At 44.8% G+C, this 23,763-nt stretch overlaps 4 protein-coding genes and 1 pseudogene across 6 annotated transcripts in view; 3 read left to right on the forward strand and 2 right to left on the reverse strand.

The window, feature by feature from the left end:
• Window positions 1-447: 447 nt before the first annotated feature.
• On the reverse strand, window positions 448-1,098 carry LOC308291560 (large ribosomal subunit protein uL24m-like; the record flags this gene model as incomplete). The annotated part of the gene is made up of 1 exon (XM_080733593.1): window positions 448-1,098. One exon carries the CDS (start codon window positions 1,096-1,098, stop codon window positions 448-450), a length of 651 nt encoding a protein of 216 aa, XP_080589719.1.
• Window positions 1,099-2,667: 1,569 nt separating this feature from the next.
• On the forward strand, window positions 2,668-3,762 carry LOC308291183 (fructose-bisphosphate aldolase B-like; the record flags this gene model as incomplete). The annotated part of the gene is made up of 1 exon (XM_080733141.1): window positions 2,668-3,762. The coding sequence occupies one exon, from the start codon at window positions 2,668-2,670 to the stop codon at window positions 3,760-3,762; it is 1,095 nt and encodes a 364-aa protein (XP_080589267.1).
• A 1,108-nt stretch (window positions 3,763-4,870) lies between these two features.
• LOC308291030 (mitochondrial nicotinamide adenine dinucleotide transporter SLC25A51-like) lies at window positions 4,871-5,695 on the forward strand (the record flags this gene model as incomplete). Its single annotated transcript, XM_080732945.1, has 1 exon — window positions 4,871-5,695. One exon carries the CDS (start codon window positions 4,871-4,873, stop codon window positions 5,693-5,695), a length of 825 nt encoding a protein of 274 aa, XP_080589071.1.
• Window positions 5,696-7,379: 1,684 nt separating this feature from the next.
• LOC308291328 (large ribosomal subunit protein uL24m-like) lies at window positions 7,380-8,029 on the forward strand (annotated as a pseudogene). The gene has a single exon. The product of its transcript is annotated as a large ribosomal subunit protein uL24m-like (transcript).
• A 7,168-nt stretch (window positions 8,030-15,197) lies between these two features.
• LOC308291910 (segment polarity protein dishevelled homolog DVL-1-like) overlaps window positions 15,198-23,763 on the reverse strand; it is a 93,351-nt gene continuing 84,785 nt past the window's right edge. For both annotated transcript variants that reach the window (XM_080734051.1, XM_080734050.1), the window contains exon 15: window positions 15,198-16,791. In XM_080734051.1, coding sequence (XP_080590177.1) covers window positions 16,169-16,791 — 623 coding nt within the window. In that variant the 3' untranslated portion in view covers window positions 15,198-16,168. The remainder of the gene's footprint in view (window positions 16,792-23,763) is intronic.

The raw sequence follows: 23,763 nt of genomic DNA on the forward strand, positions 1-23,763 counted from the left end.
AACATGGCCGCCAGGTGAATATAGCCTCGCTTAGCCAGGCTTTACTCATCTGCGAAGAGAAAAGCCTGGTGACAATATAAGGCAGAAAGCGTTCAGCTTCCGCCGTGTGAGCCTCCCCGGAAGTGAGCTTCCCCGGTTTTCCCCAAACGTAACTTCCGTTAAAAGCAGCACTTCCGCTAGAAGTCTTGGAACCAACGGGAAAGGCATATTTGTCTACAGGGTGAGGTGAATAATGGTCAATACCAGAGTTTTCTCCCTTGGATGTTACACCAGCATTTTAGAGAGATTGCTCACGTCAATCTCTTTTAGCCACATGTCATTACACAGAATCTCACCATGACATTGTACCTCCAGAATTCCTTTCAGAGTTGATAAGAGGATGGTGCAAGAATGGGACACTCTTGCACCACTCTTGACTTTATAATAATTGTCTCTGAGGGTCTCTTCTCAATACCAGTATGTCCGCCGCTGCCTCCTGGGCTCCTGGATGTTCAGTTTCTCCATCACCTCCTCCTCTAGGGTTTTCAATGATGGTTCGTATGTCTTCTCTAAAGCGTCCTCTGGACTGATATCTTTCGGACCATCCCTCCATTGTTGCGGTATAATGCCATCCCTGCGCTCAACGACAGGTTTGGGAACGATCCTTCCTGTCCTTAGAGACACCCGGACCTTTTCCCCCTCTTCTGTGTACCTCCACTCCACTTCAGTGGGCTTTCTGTCTGTGGGGTCCATGATGGCAATGTCACATAGTAGAATCGGGGCCTCACTGGCAATGTAGGTCCCACGGTAATCGCCGGATCTGCCGACGAATCTGTAATGTGTATTCAGTCCATCCAGGATAACCCAGTTTCTGTGTCGGAAGACTTGAGTCACCTTTCCCTGTTTTCCTTTGTCTTTCCCTGCTAGAATCTCAACCGTGTCTCCTCTGAGAACAGTCCAGTCTACAGACGCTATGGGCTCCACAAACACCTTCTTTCTCCTCTTCCCTGGAGGATTGCGTCTCTTTGCAGCAACGGTCCAGGGTCTACTGGTGCCAAAGCGGTAGTCTTTGGGGAAGGCAGCCTTGGCTGCCATCGATAAGAAGGCCGTCAGCCTCATTCTCCAGTCTGAACGTTGTCTATGCTCCTACAAGCAGCTCCACGGCACCAATGTGTCGCTTTTCTCGCTGCAGATCAGTTGAATGGCCAGCTCTAAACAAGCTAAATAATTAACCAACAATTACCCAATTTTGTGAGATTAATTTAAATAATCATGAAAATAACTCTCTGTCTTACTCCCTCTTGATGTCAATGTCACGAAAGCGTCGGCACATCATTCACCAATACATTAATGCCCATATATGGAGATCCCTGATGTCATCAATATTAAGCCCATATCTTGGAATGCCCATATATGGACATACTTTGTCAGTCTCATGTGGTCTATGATGTCAGACATTATGTCAGTCATCTCCATATCTGGGGAAAGTTTATTTTTAATTCCAAGTCCATGGAGAAAATGAATTCACGAAACGGTCGATTTGACATATGGCCCAGGTGCGTGTCACCAAAACTGTGGGAGTAGCGTGGCAAAGAAAAAAAATTATCTAGAAAGATGGAAAGGATGGATGGAAATAAAGTCGGACAAGTATAGACCACCTGTGCTTCCCTGTCATCTGACTGGTCACCACCATAGAAGAAAAAGAAGCACTAAGTGCTTCCCTGTCTTCTATGGTGGTTCCCTGACTGCTTCCCTATTTCCCTGTCTGAAATAGGGATGCCAGGTTGGAAGTGGCTAATAAATGGAGCTAGGTAATAGGGCATTAACGACTTGTGATTTTTGCAAGTCGACTCTACTCGAAAAGTTGAGTTGAAATCGACTTTATCGTTTGATGACGTCATCACATCACACACGACACGACCCCCAATGATTTTGGGGGGTCCCCAGATGATTACGGTAACTTAATGTGCAACATTGTTTTCTGACTCAACTGTAAGCAAACCAACATAAAGTTTAAGTATATATCTTCACATTTCTAAAGTGCCAAAATGCCAAAATATAAACATTGTCTGTATACTGTAGAGGCAAAAATTGTAACGCCTCAATTCTTAGTGCTCGTCAGGGTGGGGGTCCCCAGTTAAAATATGATTATTCTGGGGGTGGCGGCCTGAAAAGGTTGAGAACCACTGTAATATTGGATCATTCTGTCCTTGTCAATAAGCAATCCTACTGTTTGAATGCTGTACAAAGTACATACGCAAACATGGAGCAAAAATAATGATAGAAAAAAATACAACTTCGACTTTCGACTTTCTATGGTGGGAGTCGACTTGTATAATAAAGTCGACTGAGTCAGTTTTGGGGTACTCGACTGAGTCAGTAAAGTCGACTGAGTCAGTTTTGGGGTACTCCATATTCGGGCAGAAGATGACACAATCAAAGAAGCCATGCAGTACCTTTTGTCAGCAGGTATTGGGTACTAAGACATCGATACATGTTGTCAGAGTACTTAGACCAGTCTCCATTATCAGACTCCGAGGCCACTCTATGACATATTGTAAATAATATGATGTCATATTGATGACGCACCAACCTGGCAGAATTTGGGGATATCCCAACCCTCTCAACTAGTTGTTCAGAGGCCGTTTGTTGTACCGGATCCAAACAGAATACTCTATCACTATCAAGATGACTCATATGTTCCCGTCGCTCTCTCCAGAGCAGAAGAAGGAACTCTCTGACATCGCTCAGAGGATCATGGCTCCAGGGAAGGGCATCCTGGCGGCGGATGAGTCCACAGGCACCATGGAGACGCGCCTGAAGAAGATCAACGTGGAGAACAACGAGGAGAACCGTCGCTACTTCCGCGACCTCCTCTTCACCGCCGACCCCTCCGTCTCTGACAGTGTGGGCGGGGTCATCCTCTTCCACGAGACCCTCTACCAGAGGACGGACGGCGGCGTGCTCTTCCCCGAGGTCATCAAGGCGAGAGGCATCGCCGTCGGCATCAAGGTGGACAAAGGCACGGCTCGTCTGAACGGGACGGATAACGAAACCACCACGCAGGGCCTCGACGGCCTCTCGGAGCGCTGCGCCCAGTACAAGAAGGACGGCTGCGACTTTGCCAAGTGGAGGTGCGTCCTCAAGATCTCGGACGGATGCCCGTCGGCGCTCGCCATCGCGGAGAACGCCAACGTCCTGGCCAGGTACGCCAGCATCTGCCAACAGAACGGCCTGGTGCCCGTCGTGGAGCCCGAGATCCTGGCCGACGGGGACCACGACCTGCAGCGCTGCCAGCACGTCACCGAGAAGGTCCTGGCCGCGGTGTACAAGGCCCTGTCGGACCACCACGTCTACCTGGAGGGGACGCTGCTGAAGCCCAACATGGTGACGGCCGGACACGCCCGGGCCAAGAAGTACACGCCTCAGGAGGTGGCCATAGCCACCGTCACCGCCCTGAGGCGCACCGTCCCCGCCGCCGTGCCCGGCGTCTGCTTCCTCTCCGGGGGCCAGAGCGAGGAGGAGGCCTCGCTCAACCTGAACGCCATCAACCGGGTTCCCCTCCCGCGCCCCTGGAGGCTCACCTTCTCGTTTGGCCGTGCACTCCAAGCCTCCGCCCTCGCCGCCTGGCGAGGCGTGCCCGCCAACAGGGAGGCTGCGCAGAAGGCTTTCTGCAGCAGAGCTAAGGTCAATGGCCTGGCCTCCACGGGGAACTATGACCCTACTGGCACAGCGGACCAGTCCGCCATGCAGTCCCTCTACGCAGCCAGCTATGTCTACTAGGGCATTCACCAAATATTCGAATATTCGAATACTTTGAGGTCGAATAATTCGAATACTAAAAATCACTATGCGTGAATGCCCTAATGTCTACTAAATAGTGTGAATATTGAAGCAAAAATTTGCAGATATGGACCAAATACATTATGAATATAGACGTTTTGGGACTTCTTTTTGTATCGATTACTCACACAAAGCAGACACAAAGGAAACTCTTTGTGTCTCCATAGGGAACCACTGCTGGTCATCAAATTATGACTTGCACCAGCAGAGTGCACAAGTACTGCATTCTGTGTTTCTGTATCTGGCGGAATCTGTGTGTCTGTGTTTACGCACGTAGCCAATCAGAGAGGGGCCGTCCAAACTGTAGCCAATGAGGGACCAGTATTCTTGGTGATGTCACCATCAACAAGACAGTGCAACCTGATATGTCTCCATGGGGTGAGTAATCGATGGAAAAATGTCCCATTAACACCATTATTATTTCACAGACTTTGGCAAACACATGTTTTAACCAAAAGGCCACAGACTGTAAAGCCTCTATCAGAGTCCAGGGTGAAGAGCTATTCACTTCACCGCGGTGTAGTTTTCTAGCTATCACCTAAAAATACATAACAAAGCCTAGGTGATAGCTAGGAAACTACAACGCGGTGAAGTGAATAGCTCTTCACCCTGGACTCTTACGCCTTAAGAATCCACAACATCTCCCCCCCCCAGGGGTGCGTCCTGAGCCCCCTGCTGTTCATCCTGCAGACATAACATATTTAGATTGATCTATATTTGGGCAAGTGATTCCACCAATCAGCTTAGGAATCTCCATATATAGGTGCATAAAATGTATACAGGGATTCCTGCGAGAGTGTTGGTGTCCAAATATGGGCATGCAAAGCAGTCTCTGACACACATACTCTACGCATGCAAGCAAGCAATGCAAATGTCATTGTGCATGAAGTCCCTTTTGACCGAGAGGTTTGATCATCGTTAGCATAAACAAAAGAATATGCATCTCTGTCGGTGTGAAGTTCATTGTAATTGCTGCAGTACGTGCACCAAGTGATGCTGGAGGCTTAGGCCGTAGCGTTGATATCCTCCCATATAGCTGTATACCACCATGGACCATGGGAAGCACTACACCTGTGGCTCCATCGCGTGTCTCATCAACATCGTGGTGACCTTCCCCCTCCACAAGGTGATGTTCCGCCAGCAGCTCCACGGCGTGCGGGCCTCCGAGGCCGTGAGGCAGCTGCAGAGAGAGGGCCTGAGGAACCTGTACCGCGGCCTGCTCCCTCCCCTGCTCCAGAAGAGCAGCAGCGGGGCCATCATGTTCGGCGTGTACGAGGACTTCTCCAGGGTGCTGTTGGAGCGAGCGAGCGACAGCGGCGTACCAGAGCTGGCCACGCGGAGCGTTTCCGCCGTGCTGGCGGGAACGGTCGAGGCCGCTCTGACGCCGTTCGAGCGCGTGCAGACTCTCCTCCAGGACCACCGGCACCATGCTAAGTTCAGGAACACGCCCCACGCGTTCCGGACACTTCTGAGCGAGCACGGGGTCCGCGAGGGCTACCGCGGCCTGGTTCCGGTCCTGCTCCGCAACTGCCCCAGCAACGTGCTTTTCTTCGGGCTCCGTGGACCCATCAAAGAGAGGCTCCCGGAGGCCACCAGCCATACGGGCCACTTGATCAACGACTTCCTGTGCGGGGGGACTTTGGGGGCGTCGCTCGGGATCATGTTCTACCCACTGAACGTGGTGAAGGCACAGGCCCAGGCCCAGGTAGGCGGGGCCTTCCGGCCCTTCCGAGAGGTTCTGGCGACGGTGTGGAAAGACAGGGGGGGCAGTGTTGTCAAGCTGTTCCGAGGAGCCCACCTCAACTTCCATCGCTCGCTCCTCTCCTGGGGCATCATCAACGCCACCTATGAGCGTCTACTGAAGATCATATGAGATTAGTTGAACAGAATGGAAGTTCTAGAACGTGACATTAATGCTGAAAGAGATAGGGGATTTAATGGCCCGAATGGTCGAGAGGATATGGATGTATGAGTTACAGTACTGTTATACTGTACTACATTGTCTACAGTATTTACAGTACTGTATTTAACCACATGGACCGTAGCGTCCTTATTCTAGTTGAATATTCTGTGAAAATAGGGAACAGCGGTAAGTGACTGCTATTGGCTGAAGCCGCAGCATAGGCTGGTCTTCACTCGGTAGAACCAGTAGAAGCCCGCGCTGGCCTACTGGTCCAGGTGCATACCACTTAGGCATAGGCATGGATGCCTGCTGGTGTCGCCGGTTTGATTCCCGATCTGGACAGCCTTTACTGCGTGTTGCTCCCCATCTCACCCCCCATATGCTGTCCTGTCAGTCTACTGTTCTATCCAATAAAAGCCCAAAAACAAATCCTGCTTATCATTATTTTTTAAATTAATTGGACCAGATAAGGAGAATATTCAAGGAGGTGAAAAAGAACAACCTGACTGCTGTATTGTGCTTAATCGACTTCAAAAGGCATTTGACTCGATCCACAGAGGCACAATGATGAAAATCCTTAAGGGTCCCTAGAAACCTACTCCGGCCAACAGAGACCATGGACACAGGAACAAGGGTGAAACCCAGATGGCAAAGAACTGCATGTGCATGCTGATAATTACTTCCTATTGGCCTCAAATCCAGCCGAGCTTCCTTGCCGCCTAACTTGTGACACATTGTGAGATTGTAGATATTTTGGCAGAGATATTTGGCTGTAGAGGGAAAAGGGAAAAATAAGGGGACCAAGTATAGGGCGAAGTTTAGACTGCTGAGGGTCCCTGCTCAAATAAGTAGCCTATTATAGGATTTAAGTGTTATATGAGATATCATCGCCCTCTACAGGCTCGCAAGCTCAAGTCACAATATGTAACTTATGATAGAGTTGAACTGAACTAGGCCAGTTGACAACAGCCTGGATTACAGACGTACAGTATTTTTTTTAAATCCACCCCATGGTTCCACACAGGCTAAGTTGACAACATGAAAAGGCAGCTGATGCAGAGAGTCATTTTGTTTGTTAAAATAAAGCGGTGGTCGTCCCTGCAGTGCAACCAGACAATAGTACTTGTCCGACTTTACTTCCATCCATCCTTTCCATCTTTCTAGATAAACATTTTTTTGCCACGCTATACTCCTCCCACAGTTTTGGTGGCGTGCACTTGGGCCTATTATGTCAAATTGACTGTTTCGTGAATACATTTTCTCCATTGACTTGAATTAAAAATAAACTTTCCCCAAATATGGAGGTGACTGACATAATGTCTGACATCATAGACCACATGAGACTGACACAGTATGTCCATATGGGCATTCCAAGATATGGGGCTTAATATTGATGACATCATGGATCTCCATATATGGGCATTAATGTATTAGTGAATGATTTGCTGACGCTTTCGTGACATTGACATCAAGAGGGAGTAAGACAAGAGTTATTTTCATGGTTATTTAAATTCATCTCACAAAATTGGGTAATTGTTGGTTAATTATTTAGCTTGTTTAGAGCTGGCCATTCAACTGATGAGCAGCGGGAAAAGCGACACATTGGTGCTGTGGGGCTGCTTGTAGGAGCATAGACAACGTTAAGAACTGGAGAATGAGGCTGACGGCCTTCTTATCGATGGCAGCCAAGGCTGCCTTCCCCAAAGACTACCGCTTTGGCACCAGTAGACCCTGGACCGTTGCTGCAAAGAGACGCAATCCTCCAGGGAAGAGGAGAAAGAAGGTGTTTGTGGAGCCCATAGCGTCTGTAGACTGGACTGTTCTCAGAGGAGACACGGTTGAGATTCTAGCAGGGAAAGACAAAGGAAAACAGGGAAAGGTGACCCAAGTCTTCCGGCACAGAAACTGGGTTATCCTGGATGGACTGAATACACATTACAGATTCGTCGGAGATCCGGCGATTACCGTGGGACCTACATTGCCAGTGAGGCCCCAATTCTACTACGTGACGTTGCCATCATGGACCCCACAGACAGGAAGCCCACTGAAGTGGAGTGGAGGTACACAGAAGAGGGGGAAAAGGTCCAGGTGTCTCTAAGGACAGGAAGGATCGTTCCCAAACCTGTCGTTGAGCGCAGGGATGGCATTATACCTCAACAATGGAAGGATGGTCCGAAAGATACCAATCCAGAGGACGCTTTGGAGAAGACATACGAACCATCATTGAAAACCCTAGAGGAGGAGGTGATGGAGAAACTGAACATCCAGGAGCCCAGGAGGCAGCGGCCGACATACTGGTATTGAGAAGAGACCCTCAGAGACAATTATTATAAAGTCCCAAAAGTCTCCCATTCTTGCACCATCCTCTTATCAACTCTGAAAGGAATTCTGGAGGTACAATGTCATGGTGAGATTCTGTGTAATGACATGTGGCTAAAAGAGATTGATGTGAGCAATCTCTCTCAAGGGAGAAATCTCTGGTGTTGACCATATTCACCTGGCGGCCATTTTTGAAATTTGCATTGAAAACAGTGCCTACCCCAGGTGGGGTGGCATTTCGGCAAGATGGCCCTGTGTGAATACGGTCTATTGTAATATACAGTATGTGAGACGGAGACTCGAACATGCAAGCCCCCTCATTGTTATTGTGGGCTTGGAGAAAGCGAGCATTCATTATTTATCTATCAAGTTCTCCTCATTATCTATCAATTAGCCACTTCCAACCTGGCATCCCTATTTCTGACGGGGAATTAGGGAAGCAGTCAGGGAACCCCCATAGAACAGTGGTTCTCAACCTTTTCAGGCCGCGACCCCCCAAATAATCATATTATTTTAACTGGGGACCCCCACCCTGACGAGCACTAAGAGTTGAGCAATTACATTTTGTATAACACAGTTCTATTGTGAAAATAGCCGATGCTCACACTTTGTATAACACTTCTATTGTGAAAATACCCGATGCTCACACTTTGTATAACACACTTATATTGTGAAAATACCCGATGCCCACAACGCCTTGCGTTGCGAGGCGTTGTGAGCATGTAGATCGGCTATTTTCACATTTTATGCCTCTAATATTTGACAATTTGGCCAATGTTTAATATGTCATTTTAGAGGTATTAAAAAGTCCTTAAATTGTCAGTTTAGAAATGTGCAGATGCCCTCTATACACTTAAACTTTATGTTGGTTTTTGTTTACTGTTGAGAGAAAACAATGTTGCACAATAAGTTAATCATCTGGGGACCCCGCAAAATAATTTGGGGACTCGCCTGGGGGTCCCTTTCCACAGGTTTAGAACGTGTTTCCTAAACCCACCAGGCTTGGGTTAAGTCCCGCCTCGCGGAAACGCGAGAACTTCCAGGAGTGGCTGAAATCCTTGCTGGACACATGGAGGGTGGATAAAGTCAGACCTAGTAAAAAAAGGCATGAAATCTTGTACTGAGAAAAGCCTGCATTTGCACAATGCACAGCTATTAATTTGTCACTATACAGTGCTCAAAATAAACTGTGCTAAAACAATACTTGTACTGTGCTTAAAAAAGGGAAAACTTTGTAACATTGCTAAAGAGAAAAACGTACTGAGAAAGCTATTCATTTGTCACTACTGTGCTCATAATAAAAACTCTTGTTATAGTTTGGGTATGGCTTTGGGCATATTATGCTGCGTGTATTATTGTAATGGATCAGTAGGTAGTAGGTATAGTATTGCTTTGCACTAAGAGCACTATTATGCACTTTCATACTTAAGATTATTGAGAGAGGCGTTTCCGCGAGGCGGGTCTTAGCTCAAGCCTGGTGGGTTTAGGAAACACGCGTTTAGAACCACTGGAGACAATCACCAACGGGGGAGGCGGGAGGGTTGTCCATGGTGGCGTTAGTGTTTACCGTTTGCGGCCCGGGGAGAGGGAGGTCCAATGCGGCTCAGGACATGAGTTTCAAAGGTTGTGTAGCCATTTGCAAATGTGTAGTTATGGCTATTTGAAAAGTAATTATTTTATTTTCAAATGGAGTATTGGGGCTTCTTTAACCAAAAATTGCATATTTTTTTCACCACTCCTACCACATTTATTGTAGCCTATAACTGTACTTCCAGTACTTATCTTTTTAAATAATAACTAATAGTCGGGGGCCCCTGGGATATTTTGGTTCAGATTCTCGCAAATTCGCCAAATTTGGCACAGATGTTGTCCATAACATACTTACTCATTTTAAGATGGGTGCCAAGATGGGCACCCCATGGTACTGCCATAATTGAGCAATGCAATTGGTGTCCCATTAACTTTACATTACAGGGGAAAAAAGCAAAAAAAGAATCTGCTTTAAGTAGTATATAACTGGTCAAACCAGGGGGTTTTCATGATTCTGAATCCATTGCAAGCATCCTTTTGGCACAAAAAACATTCCTTGGGCTAAAAAACTGCCCTACAAGACTATGGTTTAGTGATGAAAAGTGATGAGTCATCACTTTTAACACTTTCGTGGTGGCCGTTTTAGCCCAATGAATGTTTTTTTTAATGCAAAACGGATGTTTGCAATGGATTTAGAATCATGAAAACCCCCTAGTTTCACCAGTTATATGCTACTTTTTTGCTTTTTTCCCCTGTAATGTATAAGTTAATGGGACACCAATTGCATTGCTCAATTATGGCAGTACCATGGGGTGCCCATCTTGGCACCCATCTTAAAATGATTAAGTATGTTATGGACAACATCTGTGCCAAATTTGGCGAATTTGCGAGAATCTGAACCAAACGGTCCTTTTATTGCCCTGGGGCAGTGGCGTCAGTTCAGTAAAAGCTAGGGTATGGCAAAGATGGGAGTCCTCATGGAAAATAGGCATTACATTTTGGATAACACGGTTCTATTGTGAAAATAGCAGATCTACATGCTCACAACGCCTCGCGCTGCGAGGCGTTGTGAGCATGTAGATCGGCTATTTTCACAATGTAAAAAAAAAAAAAAAAAAAGGCTTCTTAGGCTGGATATGGCAGCCTGGAACGGTTGTTCAAGTGCAGCAAAACTTGCCATGTTAGTAAACGTGCCACAATTAACAATACTGCATTGCACCTGTGCAGCTGACCTGCGGAACCTGGGAATATACCATTCTGTCAAGATGGGGAGAATATAATTATAATACCTTGTTAAAGTGACCAAATGTAAAATTTTGCATTTGTAGTTATTTTACTGTAATTTCACAACATAATAACCAGCACAGATAGACAAAGAGACATTCATGGATTTATATTTAAGTAACTTTTATTTTCCCCCCTGGACCCAGGGTATGGCAGCTGCATACCCCTGCCATACCCAATTGACGCCCCTGCCCTGGGGCCACCGACTATAAAGTCATATTGTAGTTGTACTGTAGCAGTAACGGAGACAAAGCCAGTTACAGCTCTGTAAGTAAACGAACGCGCATGCACGTCTGCAATCGGCCCTCACCAAGTCTCCTTTCGTCCAATGCGGCCCGCATTCCGAAATGAGTTTGACAACCCTGGTTTATATGGATCACACTGGCTTCTTTGCAGCGAGACCCACCCACCTTGCGAAATGCAGACAGGGGCGTCAATTGGGTATGGCAGGGGTATGCAGCTGCCATACCCTGGGTCCAGGGGGGAAAATAAAAGTTACTTGTAAATATAAATCCATGAATGTCTCTTTGTCTATCTGTGCTGGTTATTATGTTGTTAAATTACAGTAAAATAACTACAAATGTAAAATTTAACAAGGTATTATAATTGTATTCTCCTTGCCAAAATGGTATATACCCAGGTTCCGCAGGTCAGCTGCACAGGTGCAATGCATTATTGTTAATTGTAACACGTTTACTAACATGCCAAGTTTAGCTGTACTTGAACAACCGTTCCAGGCTGCCATATCCAGCCCAAGAAACCGTAGAAAAATGTATCATGCCTGTTGCTAAGGTATGGCAACATGACTGGTGTCTTGCACGTGCGCCTTTGACACCAGTCATGTTGCCATACCTTAGCTTTTTCTGAACTGACGCCACTGCATGCAGATTGCAGAGGAAGGGACAGTCCTGTCTCTCTGAAGGGGTCTAGTACAAAAACACAGTAATGGTAAAAAATAAAATGAATATGTATTAAATTATTGCCCAAAATTGATAACCAGTATCAAGATTTCAGACAATAAGCCATTTCCGAAATCAAGTGCAGACAACATTCTGAACATATATATTTTATTCTTATATATATAATAAATTTCTATGTACAATTTATTCTTCTTTTGTAAAGAAACAAAATGAAGGAGAAAGCTTTGATTGCAAACAGTGTTTCATACTAAAAGGGAGGGAGATGAACAGTGGAAAAGTGCTCAAATAATTAGTGACTGTGTTCCGCAGTTCTTTTTTTTTTTAGTTTTTTAGTTTTAAGTAGACACAGAATGGATTTGGCTGCTGATTCTGGGCGCCGCGGTTCAAACCTGGAGTCACACTTTCATAGTCAGTTCACAAGACGAGAGCTGTCTGATGATGATGAGATTATTCATATCATATCATCGCTGTCGGGTGGAAACCTTGTATGTCTAAAACCACTACTTTTCAGGACATGGAAAAAATAACTCATGTTCAAATGGATCCAGGGACGTGCTGCCTGGGCCCCTGATTCAGCCCGGGAAAAAGAGTTGTAGAGGCCCTCATTGCGCGCTATAGAGAGAGATCTCTCTCTATAGCGCTGCTGCTACTCAAAGATTTGCCATTTCAGATCATGACAAGTGACAATTACATGAGTTGTATTCCGTCGTTGTCGGGTGGAAACCTTGTATGTCCAAAACCGTTTGTTTTGTATTTATCATTTTAAAAATGATTTAAACTAGTGAAAACAGCCGATCTACAAGCACACAACGCCTCGCACCGCGAGGCGTTGTGTGCTTGTAGATCTGCTGTTTTCACTACTTTTGTACGACGGCCTTGTATGATGAAGCAGGGCTTTGCTTTGCGAAAAAAATTACAAATTTGAAACTTGGAGATACGATGTTTCTGCCCGACAGTGACGATTTACTTTGTTGGCCGCCCAGCCCCAAAATGGAACGAAGGCCGACATTTTATTTTGATTTTTTTTCATAATGGCCGGCCTGGACCGGCCATGAATGAACCGGCCGTTCGGGAGTTGTCCCGCTTTTCCCAGTGGCCAGCACGTCCCTGGATCCATGGATGTAGATACTATTTAGACATAAGCTCCTCAGTTAATACTTTTCATTGGTGAAATATTCATAAAACCCTCAGACAAGACGTAACCACTTTCAACCTTGCCACGTTTAGGGCTGTCACAATTATTACATAATCGTCTAATTGCAATTATTTGACATAATCGCGATTATTTTTCATAATCGGCATGATCGTTTCCATGTTGAAAATTTTTCATATCTTTTTTTAAAAAGTCAAAAATAGTGGAAATAGCAGATCTACAAGCTCACAACGCGTCGCATCGCGACAAGTTGTGAGCTTGTAGACCGGCTATTTCCACTATCAATGTTCTTTTTTAAGTATAAAGTTGTCAAATATGTCAGTAATTTATTTGTATATTTAGGTTATGTGTCATTTCTGCCATGTGCAACTTCAAAGCCTACAAGCCAAACAGAAATGTAATTGTCAACGACAAAAACACAATTAAATCGTTCATCGCAATTATTTGAGTGACAATTAATCGTCTCGTAAAATGTCACAATCGTGACAGCCCTTGCCACGTTGACATGCCCGAACAATTCTTTGGGCCTTCTTTGTCGTATTACAGTTGCTGCGCGAAAGTAGCAACACTGTAATACTGTCATAAAAAAAGATGTATTGACATTTTTGCCTCTCTCTCTCTCTCTCTCTCTCTCTCTCTCTCTCGCTCTCTCTACAACACTTTTGCGCAACACTTTTATACGACAAAGCATAAAAATAGCAATTGATTCACGAAAGAACACAGAACGATGACATCCGGAGATGCATCGCGTCTGCCCGACAGCGACAATATCATACAGGAACACACAACCGCCCACCCCACCCATGTGAGGCTTTGGTTTTCCGCCCCCCCACACTGGCTTTCATTTCGCCATCGTCAGGGGCATCCGTCACGCCGTCAGCAAACCGAGTCGCCCCCCCCCCAACGCAACACGCCATGTCCGCTGTGGTGGGGCGGAAGTCGTCCAACCCTTTGCAATCCTGTTTGCAAGTCGCTGTTTTTTTTCCCCCCGCCGACCAGGTTCAGTTTGTTTTTGGCGGTGAAGCGTTCATCACGGATGTCGGGGTTAAATGAGGGTACAGCGATAACGATACATTCGACACAGCACAGATTAGGGACAAGCGGTTATTGTCTTGAGTCACACGTTAGGGGCTTTGATGTCTGATTGTCTGTCAGTTGGCCATTGTTAAGAAAGCGTCGGGGACACCGTCACACGATCGATCGCGCGTGACATGATCACATAAATAACATCACGAAAATTATCCAGTGTATACATTTTTTCTTCCTTTAGAACACTGCCGGGTGTTTAGGCAGCTCCCCCACCCCCCCACCCTCCAAACACAAATTCTGAATATGTAAAAACAAAATTAATCAATAAAAGTTATCTCCTTTTTAAAGCAGTTTGAGACAGTCATGCAAAAAGTGCAGCCTAGGGGAAACGAACAAACGGCCCATTTAAGTTGTTAAGAAATAAAAAGGACTGTTAGCGTTTTCTAGTTTGGCTGGTAGGAGTTTATACCAAAGGGTAGTGGCACGGCAATACAAGTGAGAAACGTCAATGATAAGGGCTGAGGTTTAATAGGGTGGCGGGGGAGGGGTCAGGTGGTCCGGTGTTCAAGTCCTGGACCATTCACCGGGGACGACTTCATAAGTCTGGGATATGGTTCTTTGCCCTGGGCCTGGGGGATTGAGATCCAGGCTCCAGCCAGCTTAAAAATTTAGGCCTAGAATTATTGAATGCTTTAACCAGTGAAAAATAGCAGATATACAAGCTCACAGCGCGGCACCGAGTGCCGCGCTGCGAGCTTGTAGATCTGCTATTTTTTGAAAAAGTCGTGAAAATGTGTGCAAATCTCTTTGAATGTATGTATTTTCAAAGCGAACGTTTGTAACTCAAATTTTGCTTCTGGGGGGTGGTCCCTGGAACTAAATATTTTGAGATGCGGGTCCGTGGCCAAATAAATATAATTTTGGGGGTCCTTCACATGAAATGTTTTGAGAACCACTGACATAGTAGTCTCTCAAGAACAGACTAACTGAGCTCCAAGTGAAAAGGGACCTTTCTTTGACGATGGCTGACCAGATTGCTGACATAGAAACATAGGTTTTTCAAAAAATCTTAGAAGGATTCAAAAGACATTTTCACGATTTTTCAAAAATAGCAGATCTACAAGCTCGCAGTGTGGCACTCGGTGCCGCGCTGTGAGCTTGTATATCTGCTATTTTGTCAATAGTTAAAGCATAAAATAATGATACACAATAATGTGTACCCGTTCTAAATGGGTTTTAAAAGGTAAGACATTTTTTATTTTGTTTCAGAATAACGCTCCCCAGCTACGTCTGTGAAGGATGACCACATTGAACACCACTCACGTTTCACAAACTGTACACTGTCACGTCGATACAAAAGAGGTGAGGGCTTCTGTTCCACAGTCACAGTGGAGCTGTGTGCTTTCATGTGGTGAGAGGAGGAGGTTGCTCTCTCCTGGTGTGCTCCTGTTCACCCCCCCCCAAAAACGCCTTCGCTTGGACATACTGTAAGAGGGGCCGTTGTTGTAGCAGGGGGCCGGGAACTGGTCAGCTGCTAACAGGGTTTAAAGCAGTGGTTCTCAAAGAAGTGGGGGTCAGGGACCCCCCAAGGGGTCCTTGAGGAGTTAAGGGTCTGTCTGTAACTCCAAGTGTACAAATGGATCCATTTGGTTCCGTTTGTCCACTCACAGAGTTAGATTAACACAGTTTAGATAGGGGTCCCAGAGATAAAAAAATGTATCAAAGGGAGCAGGGGTGTCCCGATCGGATAGGGAGATCGGAAATCGGGGAGATCGGGCCGATTTCAAAAGATCGGAATCGGGAGAAAAAGATCAGAAAACACCTTGTCTTTATATATTTAAAAAAATATATACGCTGATGAGCTTTATTTTTAATTTGTTTTGATACAATGCTGCACTAAGTGAAAAAAGAAGCTTGGATAGAATGGATACTGTTATTTAAATAAATAAATAAACGTAAGGGAGAACACAAAAGCATTTTTTCTTTTCTTTTTCCTTAATGCATTGCCGAAAGATCGGATCGGGATCGAATCGGGAGCAAAAATATGTGATCGGGATCGGGATAGGGAGCAAAAAAACGTGATCGGGACATCCCTAAAAGGGAGGGTACTCGAAATTTAGATGTTTGAGAACCACTGGTTTAAAGAGTAAGGGGAAGGAGAGGGAGGATTGTTGTGGCCGTGTCGAGTTTCAAAAGGCACTAGTCCTGTCACATGATGTCAACAAAGAACTCGCACGGATTGCCCATGGCGTGCTGGAAGGACTGGCGGCTGCCGGTGAGCTCCGGGGGTACGGCCGCCAGCTCTCTCCCCGGAGGGGCTCCCGGGGGCGTGTTGCTGCTGCCGACGGGCGTCTTTGGGACCAGGCGAGCCAGGCAGTACGGCGGGGGCAAGCCGGGGGGCCCGTAGGAGGAGGCGTGGCTCCGCTCGCTGTGGGCGCCGCAGGAGCCCGGCCCCGCCGGCTGATGGGCGAAGACGGGGGCGTGGTTGTAGGTGAAGGAGGGGGCGTGGCTGTTGTGCGAGGAGTGATGGGAGTGGCTCCTGTGAGACTGGGTGTGGCTGAAGCCCGAGCGGGCGTGGCTGTGGTGGCTGCTGGAGGGGGCGTGGCTGTGGTGGCTGGAGGGGGCGTGGCTGTGGTGGCTGGAGGAGGGGGCGTGGCTGTGGTGACTCAGCTGGCTGGCGGACCTGTCGCCGCCGACGCCGGCGCCGCCGCCCCGCCTCATCCCGCGGACGCCGGGCTCTGATTCGCTGCATGTCGACCGGTGGACTTTCTCCTGTGGGGAGGAGCGCCGGCCCTTCCCTGCGCTGGGGTTGGACCCACTGCTTCTGCTTCCTGAAGGAGGGGAGGAATACAAAAAAAACACTGAATTAACTCATAAATAGCACCGCTCACTTCACACTAGGTGTGATTCTTTCACAAACTAATGCCCTATTTAATCATCGTATGACAGTGTCATGAGAGTGTCACGCAAAAACAGCAAAAAAATAGACAAATGGTTTCCACTAGAACAGGGTCTTCAACGTTTTCAGGCCAAGGACCCCTTAGCTGAGAGAGAGGTGAAGCAGGGACCCCCACAACCTGTTCATAGATTCCATATATACCGGTGGTTTAATCGTTTGGCAGCACGATCATCAGTGTATTTTGGATTTGTGTCAAATTGTGTTTTCAGATATTTAACCACTTGAACCGTCAATACTTAATAAACTTGACCTTTCACTCTGTACTTAGTCTGCTCTTTTTCCCCTCTACACCAAACCCCTTTGGACCCACTAAAGTTGGCTAAAGTTGGCAAAAAAAAAATCCATCACACAATGATTTGGAGGACGCCCTGTAGTAACTCTGAGGACCCGCTAGGGGTCCCGGACCCCTTGTTGAAGGACCCCCATAACTCTGAGAAAAACGCAGAGTTACAGACCTGCAAGGGAACCCCCTCGAGGACCCCGGCCGGAGGTTCCCCACTTTGAGAACCACTGACCTAACTCCATTATAGATACAGAAGTCCGCAGCTCCGACCTATCAGCTACGGCTGATTTGGACCACTACTGAGGGAGGCAAAGGGTCACACCTTAGACAAAAAGGTATTATGAAAGCTCAATGAATCTTTCATAAACCCTGTGGGCCGTTGTGCAGTCACCATGGAATGCTTTCAGATGGGGTTGACATTGTTTTGCAGAAGGTTTCACATCTTGTGAAGGACATGGAATAATAACAATATGTAAATGCTGTGAAAGACTTGACTGTACTTTGTTTAAAGTGTGACCAGGTATTAATTATAGTCGTCATTATGCGATCCAAAAACATGATTGTTACACAATTAGCCGCTTCCCCGAGAGCCTCCTCCTGTAATATTCATACGGAAAAATGTAATATTCATACAGCATTAACATACAGTAAGGACGATACACCTGCGTCGGAAGGACACCACAGGATTAACGATAGAACTACACTCACAAATTACATTTTAAAATTCAGATAATAAAATATTCACTCTCCGTTGTGAGTTCGTATTTTTGAATAGTTTGTGTATCCTGTATCTCTTGAATGCATTCTTTAACCACTTCTTAGCCGTATACTTAGCCAAATAGCGAAAATAGCCAATCTACAAGATTATATATCGTCGTTGTCGGTTGAAAACCTTGTACAGTATGTCCAAAACCGTTCGTTTTGCATTATCATTTTTAAAATGATTTAAACTAGTGAAAACAGCCGATCTACAAGCACACATCGTGCTTGTAGATCTGCTGTTTTCACTACTTTTGTGCGACGGCTTTGTATGATGAAGCAGGGCTTTACTTTGTGAAGAAACGTTCCTGTATTCCTGTATGGTAAGCATTGGGTCATACTAGAGCAGCCAGAAATTAAAATAAACAATTCCACCAATTTTTCTGATTTGTGTTTCACTTTATCTTTGTTTCTTTTACACTGCTAGTAACTCAACACCGGTGGCGTCATACGGACAGAGGTGTACCACGCGATTTGCCAAACGGAACATTCCCCCTGCAATGAGCCCCACAGTACTGGGTCAAAGAACGGTGCATGATCGCCCTCTATCAGTGAGAGTGAGAACTGCACAAGCCTCGCACTGATATCATGTCCTGCATCATGCACCTTCACTGCGGTTCCCAGAAAATAACTGTACCAAATGCATGCCCACGGGTGCAGAGAGGGACAATGGGACTGTCAGGAAGAGTCGCACACAACTCCAGTAGACAGGGACAAACACACACAAATACATACACACACACACACACACACGCTGGAGGAATGGGGTATGGGGCATGGGGTGGGCCAGGAAAGAAAAACCTCAAAGCTATGGATGGAAGTAAACGCAGAGGGCTTTGCAGGGGAGAGAGAGAGAGAAATGATGAGAGAGATGGAGAGAGAAAGGGTCACATTTCGGAGTGAGATTTCTTGGAATGGGGAAAAAAAACGCAAGTAGATGAACTGAGAGAGAGATAGAGAGAGAGCAGTAGGGATGGGACAATATGAACATTTCATATCGCGATTGTTGTGACAAAAGAAATCGCGGTTTACGATATTATCGCGATAATCAAAATCCATTATCCTGGGGCGGAACATTTGCCAAAAAATAGCCGTCCTACAAGCTCACAACGCATCGCAACGCTTGTAGATCAGCTATTTTTTGGCAACGACATTTGATAGAGTGAACAAAGACTGTATCACTATCAACTAATGTATATTATAAGTACATTTTACCAAATTATAGGGGGTTTATAGTTGGGTTGAATCCGATACTTCCGTGACCGTGACAGTTTGTCATAGTCCAGCGTTTTTGATGGAATCGTGCACTTTACGATAGAAGCATGTAATTTGGCACACAGTTAGAACGTGACATATGGAACATTCCTTGGGCTAAAAGTTGCCCAACAAAACTATGGTTTAGTGATGAGTCATCACTTTTCACAGTTTTTTTGTGGTATAGTTTGACCCCTCACACGCTACTTAAAGCAGATTTTTTTGGGGGTATTTTTTTCCTTTACAGTATAGTGTATAGTAAGTGAATGAGACACAAACTTTCAGCAGCTGTCAAACATTTTGCCATCATTTTTGCGAGGGGCCTGGGAGCTCAATTTGTCATTTAATCTTCATAGTTGACAAAACCACTGAGAAACTGACCTTTGCTCTCCACGGTCACGGAAGTATCGGACTCGACCCAACTATTAAAGGACAACTATTTTAGATTGTAATTAGAGAAAAGAAAAAGTGTGTGTGAAAATGTTTTCATTTGCTTCGTTTATTTATCGCGTTTACCGTGCTAAAATGTGGGGCATGCGTACACATGGGGGCATGCGTACAAGTGGCTAAATATATATTTTTAGACACAATAAGCCAGCAGTTTCTTTATTACTATTTACAGTGACACTTCTAGCCCCCATAAGTCACATCCAACCATGAAAGGTTGCGTTGTATCTTGGGAATGGGCTTATTCTGTGTAAAATGACATATTTAGCCACTTGTACGCATGCCCCCAACCACTGAAATAAGAATCTCTAAAACAATAGAAAGAAGTAAATGAAATCATCTTTATATTCTTTAATTACAATCTAAAATATGAACCCTTGTTGTAAAAAAAATAAAGTTGTCCTTTAAGTGGTAGTGGATATGCAGCTCGGCAAATAAAAGGTGAATTGATCCCAGTGCCGGTGACGATCCCAGTGACGGAGGACGATATCACGATAAATGAAATCTCCACGATACGATTATCGGGAGTGCTTTTCATCACGATAAACGATAATATCGCTCATCATCCCATCCCTAGAGAGCAGCAGAGGAGGAGAGAAGCAGGGTTTTAGCTGGCTTACCGGGCCGTTCCCCACACTGTGTCCTGGTACTATATCCATCCTTCAGTCTAACGTATGCCCAGCAAGAAACAGAGGGAACAACAGAATTACACACGCACGCACACACTCACAACACACACACACACACACACACACACACACACACACACACACACACACACACACACACACACACACACACACACACACACACACACACACACACACACACACACAGAAACACGCAAACATGTGCACACACACCTCTCAGGCCAGCCTGGGGGGGTATTTCACGAAAGTATAATAAACTAAGCCAGGATTTAAGCCAAATCCAGACTTGAAAAAGCCTCCTGCATATAGCCTGGTTTATTCCGTTCCACTAACGCCAAACCAGTATGAGAAGGAGCAACATCTAATAACAATATGAACTATACTGTAGTGTGCCTTTAACAGTTACTGACAATGACATATCACATGAGTCATTGTGAAACACAAATAACATAGGTGTTGAATTAACTGTGGAAAACTGGAGTAATTGGACTAACAGCTATTTCACAAAACCTGAACAAAAAGGGAATGGATTAACAAATCTTGGTTGTTAGCCTGGTCCGTGGCAGGCTAGCTTCACTGGCTTAACATGTCCAGTTTAACTAGCGAGGCTAATCTGCCAAAATAATTCAGCTTTCATGAATCTTTCTCTGATCCAGGCTATTTTAAGGATAGCTGATAAATCCAGGCTTTATCTCTAATCTAGGTTGCGTGAGCCACCATTTTAACCTTGATAGATTCATTAAAAACACCCATTATTTCTTTCTGGTGACTCATAATACCCTCCTAATACATGAGCACCCTGTGCTTTTTCGATAACTTTTTTCATTCATTTTTTAAATGTTTTCATTGTATTAATGTCTTTCCATTTTCCAAAAGAATTATTAAAAATAAAGGAAAAAAGTTATCGAAAAAGCATGACCTGCTCGCATATTAGGAGGGTATTTTGAGTCACCAGAAAAAATAATGGGTGTTTATGGTTAAAATGGAGTTTGAAGTTACAATGGGTGTGTATGGGGAGGCGTCCTGCAGGAGGAGGGCCTGATAACATTTACATCAAATATCTAAATACTGAATCAAGTAAATTAAAAACTGTTCAGGGTGTTCATAAAAACCTGATTAGATGCTAAAATGAACAAAAGTTTTTTTGAAAGTGAAATATCCCTTTAAGCCTATTTTGACGTACAACAGTGTCTCTCTACAAAGATGACAGATCTACAAGCTCACAACATGTCGCATCCACAGGCTTGTAATTTTCACTGTCGTACCACGGAGCACAAAGGCAGCAGCTGCATTACTGTACAAACTAAAACACTAACGATGATCCCTTCAGAAAACACAAAACACACACACACACACACACACACACACACACACACACACACACACACACACACACACACACACACACACACACACACACACACACACACACACACACACACACACACACACACACACACCTTAACGCACTAATGTCCACACTTCTTGTCTGGGAAGGCCAAAAATAAACAATAAATAAACAAATCTAAACCCATTCTAAAATATCTATTATTATTATTAAGCTTTATTAATTTCTCTCCTCCAAAGTTCCAAAGGCTGTGATTATCTGATGTGAAATAATGAGCAAAAATGGTTAAAAACCACAACAACAACATAATAATGATTGAAGATTTGAACAAATGGAAACATGTAACATATACTGTAGTCTTGCGTAGCCATACGATCAGAGATCTGCCCTTACAGACACATTCAAATTCAACAAATGGGCTAAAAGACTTCAATATGTCCTTACACGGACACATGTGTCCGGGGCAAGACTTGGCCTTGCACGTGGCAAATTTTAGATACATTTTTTACAAACCATCAAAATGTTCTTATTTTGATCAGAAGACCGAGTTTTATTGAATGTCAAATCTCATTTTTTTTTTTTTTTCATAATTTGATATGATACATATCGTCGTTGTCGAGCTGAAACGCTGTATCTCCAAGTTTCAAATGTGTACGTTCTTTCGCAAAGCAAAGCCCTAGCTGCTTCATCATACAAGGCCATCTCACAAAAGTAGTGAAAACAGCAGATCTACAAGCACACAACGCCTCGCACCGTTTTCACTAGTTTAAATCATTTTTAAAATGATAAATGCAAAACAAACGATTTGGACATACAAGGTTTTCACCCGACAACGAGGATATCTAAGGCAAATTAGGAAATCCACTAGGACAGTGGTTCTCATAGGTTGTATTTCCAAGGACCAACCTATTTCCAAGGTTTCCAACCGACAACGATGATATATTCATAATTTCCCCAGATGTAGTAGTCTGGCTACGCGAGACTACACAACACAGGTGTTCCCAAACCTTTTTAGCTTGAGACCCAAAAGAGGACATTGTCCTGAGGACCCAAATTTACAAAAAGGTTTTTATCATTTGAAAAATGATGACAGGAGTCACAGGACATTACTTGTAACCCATAAAAAAATGGGCCACATATTTGGGAAACACTGATGTATGTTACCATGTATCCAGCCATCTACATGGTAACAGGAAAAGCCGACCCAAACTCGTTTCCCAACGGGTCTGTGGCCTTAAGCTACATGCAGAATAGACTAAAATCAAATCTTTGCTTCTGGGGGTCCCTGGAACAAAATATTTTGCGATGGCGGTCTGTGGCCAAATACATGTCATGCTGGGGGTCCTTGACATGACAAAGTTTGAGAGAAAATGATAGCAACATCAGTTTATTTTCAGAAAACTGTTTGAAGACATTTGTAGAATGTGCTTATCAGTGGTTAAGGACCCCCAAAATGTGTTTTTGGCCGCGGACCCCCATCTCGAAATATTTTGTTCCACGGATGGACCCCCATCGCAAAATATTTTGTTCCAGGGACCCCCAGAGGCAAAGATTAGATTTCGGTCTATTCTGCATCTAGCTTAAAGGGATATTCCACTTTCAAAAAAACTTTTGGTAATTTTATCATCTAATCAGGCTTTTATGAACACCCTCAACAGTTTTTAATTTGCTTGATTCAATATTTAGATATTTGATGTAAATGTTATCTGGCCCTCCAGGCTCAGGGCCTCTCCCCACACACACCCATTGTAACTTCAAACTCCATTTTAACCATGATACATTCATTAAAAACTCCCATATTTTTTTCTGGTGACTCATACTACCCTCCTAATACGTGAGCAGACCGTGTTTTTTCAATAAATGTTTTCTTTTATTTTTAATAATTCTTTGGGGAAATGGAAAAAAATGTAATACAATAATATTTTATTAAAAATAAATGAAAAAAGTTATTGAAAAAACATGGCCTGCTCACGTATTAGGAGGGTATTATGAGTCACCAGAAAAAATAATGTGTGTTTTTAATGAATCTATCATGGTTAAAATGAAGTTTGAAGTTACAATGGGTGTGTGTGGGGAGAGGCCCTGGGCCTGGAGGGCCTGGTA

The sequence above is a fragment of the Nannobrachium achirus genome, assembly GCF_963921795.1.
Source record: "Nannobrachium achirus genome assembly, chromosome: 9".
NCBI lineage: Eukaryota > Metazoa > Chordata > Actinopteri > Myctophiformes > Myctophidae > Nannobrachium > Nannobrachium achirus.